This window comes from Mycteria americana, chromosome 1 (assembly GCF_035582795.1).
Source record: "Mycteria americana isolate JAX WOST 10 ecotype Jacksonville Zoo and Gardens chromosome 1, USCA_MyAme_1.0, whole genome shotgun sequence".
In the NCBI taxonomy this organism is placed as follows: domain Eukaryota; kingdom Metazoa; phylum Chordata; class Aves; order Ciconiiformes; family Ciconiidae; genus Mycteria; species Mycteria americana.
Window position 1 is genome coordinate 95,875,913 of NC_134365.1, and position 10,183 is coordinate 95,886,095.

General features: G+C 40.7%; 1 protein-coding gene across 1 annotated transcript in view; it reads left to right on the plus strand.

Moving 5' to 3' along the window:
- Nucleotides 1–9,822, plus strand: part of DPT (dermatopontin) — a 28,443-nt gene extending 18,621 nt beyond the window's left edge. The window contains exons 3-4 of the mRNA XM_075513276.1: nt 2,710–2,817; nt 8,422–9,822. Of these exons, the coding sequence (XP_075369391.1) occupies nt 2,710–2,817; nt 8,422–8,488 (175 nt within the window). The 3' untranslated portion in view covers nt 8,489–9,822. The remainder of the gene's footprint in view (nt 1–2,709; nt 2,818–8,421) is intronic.
- Nucleotides 9,823–10,183: the final 361 nt, after the last annotated feature.

Below are 10,183 nucleotides of genomic sequence, written 5' to 3' on the forward strand. Positions count from 1 at the left end.
CAGTACCTACCATGTGCTAACTCAGAAACTGTGTCTTTGAGGTATCTGCTGAGACTCTGCTAGTTGGTTTGGGCTGAAACTGTCCCAGGGATTGTTCTAATAATGTACCTGTCTAGGCAATCAAGTTATAGTGCCCAGAAACATTCTCTGGTGTTGTTTAATTTACTAGCATAGATGTAGCCCCAGTTTCTTTTGGCCTCTGGCTATGGATCCGGAAATACTCTCAAGTTCCCAGATTCAGATCCATGGCTTCACTGATGGGAGACTCAGGCATGCAAAAACGTCCTCCTCAAGGTCTTGATTTCTGTGTAAAGAAAATGGATAAAATACAGACCAGGTAGCAGAGGTCAGGCTTTGTGAAGTATACTCTAGCTCTCATTACAGCTCTGGCCATGGAATGCTGGGCCCCAAAAGCATCTCTTTGCAAACTGGAGGGCTTTCAGCAAGTTGGCTATACCGAAGAATCAGCTTATGCTCAGGTTAAGATTCTTTTACGGGGCCATAAAGGTATATTAGAGATTCAAGTCATAGATTGTCTAGGTAAAAAAGTATTCATATTTGAGCTGTAAACTGTCTGATGCTGACAAATAAATATATATTTGGGAGCACAAGGGGAGATGTCCTGAAAGCAAAAATTTTAACATCTGCCTTCAATCAAAGTAACAGATAAATTAGGTTTGCTGTGGTTTGACAGAAACACATCCAGGTGATGATCTGTGGTCTGGGATAAACCACCAGCTAACTGGTGAGAAGCCATGAGAAACACCTTTTTGTAATATTTGTATTTATTCTCTTTGACTGGGTCAGAGCCAGTTCCCTTAAAATCCATAGTGGTCTCATTTTGGACTTTCATGGGGGATGGACTGAAAACTGTGGCTCTAATTTTCCCACTTGCAGAGTATACTGATAACTCTATTTATCCATCCTAAGAACTGCCAGTGTATATGGTTTCTTCTATTTCTCCTAGCCTGCAGCAGCTGTCTGCATGACCTGTGAAATACTGCTGTTCATTTCTTATGAGCACTGCAAAGGCTCTGTGAATCCATGGGCCCTTGGTCAGAGCTCTGACAACAGATGCTGTGACCAGGCCTGATCTTCTGCCTCCCAAAATGACTTGGGCATGGGTGTTCTTGTACTACAACTAGTACTTTGTTTGATGATTGCCATGGCCAAAGGACAGGAGGCACAAGAACAAGATATGTTCAAAGACGTTGACTGCTGAGACTTAGGGATCTTACAAGGCCGTGCTTGAGTTTCACACTCAGTCCCATTTTTCATCTGTCAAGGAATAATGATTTGTTAGGAATGATGTTCCAACTGAATTATGTTTTTTCTTTCATTTTCAAAAGCTGAGAATGACCTGCAATTAAGTCACATCTGCTTTACAAGGAAGATGTAAACAGCATAAGAACGGGGTAAACAAAGTGATCAAAAATACATTTAAAATATACAGAGAGCGGTGGCAATTTCAGAGGATTTTTTGTTATAGTAAGTAGCTCTAGAAGAAAGCAGCCTAATATTCCAGAGTCCCTCAGTTTTCAGGTAATCTTTCAGTTTCTGAGTATTCCAACAGTTACTGGTTTGGGCTCCAAATAAGGTCAAAGCATCTCATTTTAAAAACTTAAAACCATCCCAATAATTATATTCCTAGAGAGTAAAATATTTAAGCTTGTGCTCAACCCCCACCAATTTAACAAAATTTAAACATGCATATGAGTGCTTGGCTGGGATGTGCTAGGATCACCTTCAAGCATCATTCAAGTACTGCTGCTGGGCTGAATTAAGTCAGAAAAACAGTTGTCAGGATTTCTGTAAAGGCATCTTAACCCTGTTAGTCTCAACAGGGGTTGAGCTGTTCATTTCCACCGGGACAACATCTCCCTTACAGGAAACCTGATTCTTCCCTGTGCCGCTTCGGAGTGAAGCTGACACAACTCCACTAGCATCTCCCAGATAAAATGGTGTAATACAGGGAAAGACTGAGTGCCAGGTTTCCATTCCTGACCTCTAACATAACATTGACATAAAGTACTGGTCAAGGTCCCAGCCCCTTCCTGCACCTGTTTATTATCTGTAAAATGTCTGTAAAACCAAGTACAGTATTACTTGCCTATTTCCCAGGGAAGTATTAACCATAATTTGATTAGTAAGTGCAGAAGCACTTTGAGCTTCTTAGATAAAATACACTGCACAAATATTGTCCAGGCCAATTATTTTTGCATTATAAACTAAGCAGAAAGTGGAAAGAACAAAGAGGAATGGATTAATTGCTATGTTCATTTAATATAATTCATAAATGAATAAATGCTTGTAGCTATTTGACTTGGCAACATTTACAGAACTCTACAGCAGCAAACCAAACAGACCGACAAGAAGCCGGAGCAAATCCCTGCAATAAAGACATAAGTAGTAGACAAGCTTTACATTCTTCTTCAGGCTGCTTTTATCCCAGAGCTGCAAATATATATACATATAATACTCCAACTTGCTCTTAACAGTTCTAAACTTACTGAAATTTATTCAGCTAGCTACATGAATTAGGTGTGTAGAAGAGAAATGCAGTCGTATAGGTCAGACTGCATCTTGTGGTGCTATTAAGAAACAAGAACATTCAAAGAAACAGGAAAAATCTACTATTTGAGTTGTATTCACTCAACCGGACTTTTCTATAAGATGGTAAATTTTATCTTCTTTTTTCTTAATGTAAAGGTTAACGACAGAGTATCCGGGACACTATGGAGAAGATATGGACATGATAATGTACACTTATGACCATTACATCCGTGGGGCAACTACAACTTTCTCTGCTGTGGACAGGTTTGCTTTTCATCTGTTTCACTAGATGTTAAAAAAAAAAAAAAAAAAGGTTTTCCTTTTCTATTTCTCCCAAACAGTGCATGGCTACACATCGTCTGCTGTGGTACTCAGCATCAGGCTAGTACTTCTGAGGACCAAAGTTCACTGTGCATGTGGCTAATTGTCGAGGGTGGTGTATCAGGAAAAGGGCATCTTCATGCACAAGGGGATCATCTGCCATGTCCATTTGAGTAGTGAAAAATATAGCAATGGTAGGCTTGGCTAAATCTGAACTCCACAAAGCTTAACAGATCTCCAGTATTGTTTCTCACCTACTTCTAGTTAGAGCATCTTTTATCTAATCCAGTAAAAACTCAGCCTGGAACACCCTGTCCTTTCAGAGGATGAGGGACATATTTTGGCCCACTTTTCTTTGCAGAGAAGTGGGGAATCTGTCAGCATGCAAAGATAAAACCATACAAACTGCAATCTGAATGCTGTAAGCTGCCCAATCCATTGCAACACAATTCTAACAGATTTGAGGCCACCCCAGGAATTAAGGCAATGCAGTGCACATTGATCCCTTTCCAGAAAATGAGTTCACTGCTTTTTCTTGATCAGTCCTGGTCATTACTTGACCAGGCCCTATGAGGTCCTATGGCTAGTGAAGTTGTAGTTGGATCTTGATTCTTTCCTCTCGAGATGACCTCTAATACATCAACTGTGAGTTATTTCTTTACTGATGTTTTTCATCAGACACCTCAGCCCAGTATATTAAAGCATTTGTTATCAAACACAGCACAGACAGCGAGGCAAGGTGCGCTGCACTGTCCTATCATTGCCAAGACTGGCTACAGGAGAAGGGGAGAGAGAAGAGAGAAGGAGGAGTTTAAGCACACCAACATTTCAAGCTGTCTCTAATAACACTCAAAGGAGCCAAGGTGCTTTTGTCACTGTGACACGCGCAGCTTGCCGTACTTCACTAGGGATCCCCTCAGCCAAAAGATTACCTAAAATAAGAAGACCTTTACAGAAATGATAACACACTGTCAGACTGCTGCAGGACCATAACTGTAATTTTCTGGCTAAAATCATTAGCCTGTTTATTAACAAATGGCAGCCATGTCTGCAAATTATTCCTACAAGCAGAAGCGTAACTTTCACAGTTAATTGACTCAAAGGTATCTATTTATCCCTTTGGATAAAGAATTTACAAGGTTGCAAGGGACATCCCTGTTCTGGGTTTTTTTATCTTAAATATTCCCCAGTGCTATTCTTAATCCTTGTTCCTCACGGCCATGGCAAACAGCAGGGGAGATAATGCAGACAGGGCACTCCCTTGCGGCTGGATTCCAGCCTCCATCGGTTGTGGAGCAGGGTAAAGTCAGGAATCACAAGGACAAGCCTGGAAAACAGAGCAGTTGAGGTAACTGATGCCTCCGAGCAGATTTCTGTCTGTGACTGCTGAAGGCTTAACACAGCCTTCAGAATGGGGTGGCAGTGGGGGGACTGGCCAGGAGTGGACGCAGCATAACAGGGATGTACATCAGGAGTACAGGTCTTCACAGGTTATGAGACCACAGTACCTGGAAAGGGAAGAAGCCACCAACACCTTTGTCCTACCATTGCTGTGACACCACAGATGAACCTGCAATAGTAGCAGGTGAAAACCATAGAGAAAACATCTGATGAATTGCAATCTAGGAAACTTTTCTGTGCCAATGAACTTTCTGGCCCCCAGCTTCGAGAATGACTAAAACCAACTTGTGTTGCCTCATGTAAGAAGTGAAAAAAATTCCTCCTACATCAGTTCATAATTCAGATTCACGCAGTAACTCTCCTGAGTGGTATACTTGCAAAAGTCAGCAAAGTTTGTAATCCTAAATGGTTCTTTGCAGCTGGTTGAGGCAGCATAGGAGCAAAAAACTCTATTCCCAGTCCCAGCCTGCCAGCAGCACACACACGTGCAGCTTGTCTGTGTAAACATGCTGTAGATTTTGAGACTGTTTTTCACTTTCAAGCACATTAAACTTGTGTCCGTACTATTTAGCCCATAACAGGCAATGTTCTTGAGCTAATGAGAGGCACAAAAAAAGCCTGTGAAGGTACTTTAGAGTTTGAGTTTTCCTAATCACTTCTAACAGTTAGGTATTTTTAGATTTTTTTAATAAACTTGCAGAAATCATATCCTCCCTTCCTACTCCCTAAAACATTGCATCACTGGGGTCACTGCTGATGCACAGATATTTGAGAGAGAACGTGATGTCCCTGGCAAAAGCTGTAGAAAGTTTAGAAAGGTGGTATCCCCACCTCCTCTTCTGTAATCACTCTCTGTGAGTTTCCATGCCTGTGTATCAGGAATGAATGAAGGAGTTGCTGTTCATCGTCAGACATTTTAAGTGCTCATCTGTGGAGAACAGATTTTAGAAGTGGTTAATATTCACATTTTTCAGTCTCATTTTAAATGGGTCAAAAGGAGAAAACAATTGTCTATAAAGCAAGACAAAAGCAGCTGGAAAGAATTAGCAGAGGCTTGAAGTATCTCTGGGACCATATTTGGGAGCGTGGTGATAACACTGATGCAGACAGAATAACCCACGGACATAAGTAAGGGAACATGTGCAGGGAAAGGCAGTATCTTTTGTTAGACAGACTGATACAGTCAAGTTTCAGAGATGGATATGGGGTACGTGAAGCAGGCTGTAAACAACTGAAACTGCCCACATAGACATGCACATTGTAAGCTGTTGGCAAAATAACTTCCAAAATTTCAAAGAAAAAAAAATTCAAAGTAGCTTCAGCCTAAGCTCTGAAACATTCTAAGTGATGATGGCATGGCTCCCTCATGGAGCCTTGTTACGGGGCTGTGGTCTGGTTGGATCTGGAGCGTGCACAGCCCAACCTGCAGCGAGTAGCTTGGACAGGGCAGTGGGGACTACCAGACATGCTTGGTAGGTGCCACAGCTTGCCCTTCGCTGCATTGTATAAAAATAGCACATGCAGACTGTCATAAGCTCATTTCCTTTACAAAACTGTTCTCTGCTCCATTTAGTTGGGTGATCTGAATAGCCAGTAGTTTCTTAACTGCTCAGACATCATCACTGAAATATAGATCAACACCCAGATACCCCAGCAGTAAGTGCATTTGAAATGCCTGGACAAGCTGGATATCTACCGAGCTCAGCTGAGCTAAATTATAGGGTATTTTAGGTCCCTAATAAGTTTCATATGACCAAAGAAAGCGGATTTTGTCAAACTCAATATGAATAGGAATTCATAGAATTTTTTAACTGAATTGGAAACAGATTATTCGGCAATATTTGGAGATAAAAGATATTTTCCCAGTAACATCAAAAATTCAAACTGACAGCACATGACAGCTGGAGAGTAAAAGTGACAATTCAATACTGACTCCCCAAGTGAAGGAAAATGCATGAAATTAGCAATTTGGGGGGGACCTATAAACTGGTGTTAAGGATCTGCAAAGGCAAGTTCATATACATTCTAGAATATTACACATAGGTCTATTCCTGACGGCATCTGCATCCCCACTGGAAAATTTGTAAGGTGTCTACAAATTGAAACAGGCTGATAACTATTGAATTAAACACACAGCACCAATGGTACAAAATAATTGCCTGCATCCTGAAAAGTTGGATATATATGCTTAACTTCAAATGCAAGTAATGCAAAAAAAAGATAAATTAAGACATTAAATGCATAAACCTATTGGCCATCAACCATGTGTATATATGCTAAAGTGTCTGCAAGTTCAAGCTTAAATTACAACTTCAGAAAGAATTCTGTTCTAATATTTTAAAGCATGTTACTAATTCAGGTAACTAAAATACATATATTTTAAAGAACTTGACTTTTAACTTTACAATATCCCTTTTCAGAAAAATGACTTGACCTCAGCTTTTGAGCTAAAAGTCTCTCTGATAACTGGTCTCTTTGAGCTAAAAGTCTCTCTGCTAGTTTAGCAGAGCTTAATTTTGGCCCATATAATCCTGTTAATCCACATATGAGTCATCTTTTTTTTTTGTCTCTCTGGGTAGTTCAGTGACCAAAAGAGTAATAACTGTCTTTGAAGAGCATGCACATAGTCCAAATGAGGACTTCCTAAAATAAACCTAAAAATGAATCTTGCATTTCATTAACCTTTGGTAACAGTTTTATGAGGCAACTACAATTAAAAAAATCTAGAAAAGGCCTAAAGAAAACAAAAAATAAACACTATATAACTAAACGCAGACTTACTGACGAGACAGACCCAGTTCCAGATGACACTCAGCATAAACTGGTGAAGTAGCATAGTAAATTTCCAATTAAAAAACCTCAGTTAATGAAAGCTGAAATGAGATGCTTTATACCTACACAGAGCTTAAGAGTCAAAATAACCTTATTCCAGGATAGAATCACCCAGTCAATGAAACCATATAAGAGCAGTTAATACCAAAATTTGGGCTCAGGTGTCTCAGCACATCCCTAAGAGGCAGCAGGTTCTGCACCAGTTTCCCCACTGTTTGGCACTGGCCACCAGAAAAACAGGACTGTGCAGGGGTCTTGTAAAGCAAGCTCCTATTGAACCACTCCAGCAGCATTACCTGTCCTATGCCTCAGGTTTAGGAGATAACTATTAGCAGAATCCAAACTTTCAGAAACCTCTCAGAGTACTACCCATTACCAATTTAAATGACAGCTGCCATCCGCAAGGACTGTACTTTAGATCTAAACTCCTGTTAGCCAGTACCAAGCAGCCTAAATTGAACATTTGTTCCACAGCAGGACAGTATTTGATCTTCTGAACTCATGCGTTTTTGTCAAGGGAAAATTTAACACACAATAAGCTAAGGTGGAAATCTGCAGCCTGTTGCAACTATTGGACACTAAATCACTGGCCTCCACTGTTGAATCCTGCTGCTCCGGCCGTGCTTCCTACTAAAAATTGTTCGTAGGTATCGTATCACTCTCCTGAGAGAGAATACAGACATCCAATTACTCACAAACCAGAAAGAGCATAAACTCTCCTTACACTCATAAACGTTATTCTGCCTCACATTGCGGAGATCAAAGATGAGAAGTGAATTTAATTTCTCTCATTATTGATTCCTTCACATCTTTAATAAAGGACACTAGCTAGAAGACCTAGTAGTGGAAAGAAAAACAAAAAAAAAGAGTGAATTTTGCTATGGGATAACTCCCTACTTAGAAATGGCTTGAAAATCACCCACATGTTTTACTTTGTACACATTCCTGAGCAATATGTCACATGACAATAACTTTTGACAGAACCATCCTTTTCCTCTTGGTCACTGATTTAAAGTCAATTTAGGATTGATCACCATCAAGAGTCATTGTCTTCTGAAGGACACTCAGAGACCTAATTATTCAGAGAGCTGATTTTCTTACCTTGTAAGGGAGTGTGAAGGAATTACAACTATCAGACATATTTAATCTCCTTCCAGCCCATAAAAACACAAAGCACTCAGAGGAAAGTCAGCTAATGGCAGACAGATGGTTTTGTTGCCACAATACCTGGTGTAAAGTTATTCTTACTTGTATAGTCTTATCCTCTGCAGTTCTGGCTCACTAATATCTCTCTCTTATTTCTCTTCCATGCAGGGATCGTCAGTGGAAATTCATTGTCTGCAGGATGACAGAATATGACTGCCCATTTCAAAATGTTTAAAAAGATCGAGTGTACCCAACTTGGAAAACTTGGGGACGGACAGGGTGGGATGAGGATCAGTGATTACAGGAGAAGGGCAATTAGGCTCACAAAAAAAGTACCAAGGCTCATCAGCAGTCTGCTGAAGATACAATTCTTTCCCTCTGGACCTATTAAGTAAATTGCCAGCCCACGTGCTTGCAACAGTGATTTTGGAGGATTCCTTCAAGCTGCACTGGCAGTTGTATCCCCCAACTAAAATTGCTTATGACATACACGTTTATGATACACAAGTCTATGGCATTTGCAGTTACCTTTTTTATACATACATATAGTCATTCTGAACACATACAACTTTCTTTCACATAGCAACTTTGTATAAATTGCTTCCCAGCAGAGTCACTCCAAATGAGGTGGAAACATACTATAAGCTTTCCAACATCCACTAGACTTTCCTGTGTGTACTTTGTACTCGGAACCAATCCAGTGATCCCTACCAGCTTCTCAGCGTTTAGTAGCTGACAGCGGCATCAGGAGGTCTCTGACATACTGCATCTGGCGTTACCTGTTACAGCCCTCAGCATAACTTCATTGCAACAAAGGTCTGCCTGCACATGGGAATTCCAGGTATTTACAGCACTGGAAGATGTCAATACCTGATAAAAATCAGATAGATTCATCAATAAAAACAGAAGCCTAACCCAGCTTTACTGAGAGTCTCTTTTATATTGTCTTAAAAGTCTCTAATGACATACCTAGCCAGGAGCTCTACTCTGGGCAAACCCAGGAGTAGGTCAGGCCACTTGCACTCTCAGTAAATACGCATACTGCACTTGTCAGGAGTCTACTTTTCAGGTGGATTGGGTTTCCACCATGGCTGCCTGTACAACATCCATCTGCCCTTGGTAATATATTCTTGGCTTAGAATAGACAAATAAAGCTAATGACTTAGGTGATCTCAGTTCCTCCAGCTTGCAGATCTCATTCCCTGTAAAGGATAAGCTGACCATGTTTCAAGACTGCACAGCACTTGTGCAGCTGTAATTCAGAAAGAAAGACTATTGATCTTTTCCAGGAAGATCTGAGGTAGGATTTTTGCTCTTGAACAAGCCAGAATTTAGGGCTCAGTTTCTTAGCTGATGAAGTCAATGGTAAACTTAGCAGTGGCTTTGGCAGTGCTGGCTCAAGGGCCGCGATAACCCCGTGTACCAATTTAAGGTTGTAAAGCTTCACAGGAAACAGTGGTGTCAGCCAGTCAGTTTCCATGTTCCAAGCATTTTTAACGTATTTACTAGCATAGCCTCAAGTGTGAGAATTAAAACTAAACTTGTCCAATAAAAGAATAATAGGTTTTGCATTGCTGTAGCCTTGTTCTTTCTTGATTTTACTTACACTAGCTTATTAATTTGCACACAACCCTCTGTCATTCTCAGAGACCATGATGGTGATTAGGGAGTTTCTGTGAGAGCCAGTTGCTGAGACATGTAAGTAACAGTAGGAAAGAGAAATCAAGAGGCCTAGGGAAGCTGGAGAAGCTTGTTAGCTGACACTGGTAGACAGGCAACGGAAGTCAAGAGAGCTTCAAACAAGAGAGCCCCAGAGGAGAAGGCACTCACACCAGAGAGCTGATGGAAAAGGCCAGGCACTATAATTAGGCACAGAAGGATCATCTCTGAGAACACCTGCTGTAGATGGACACCCATCTCCTACACAACT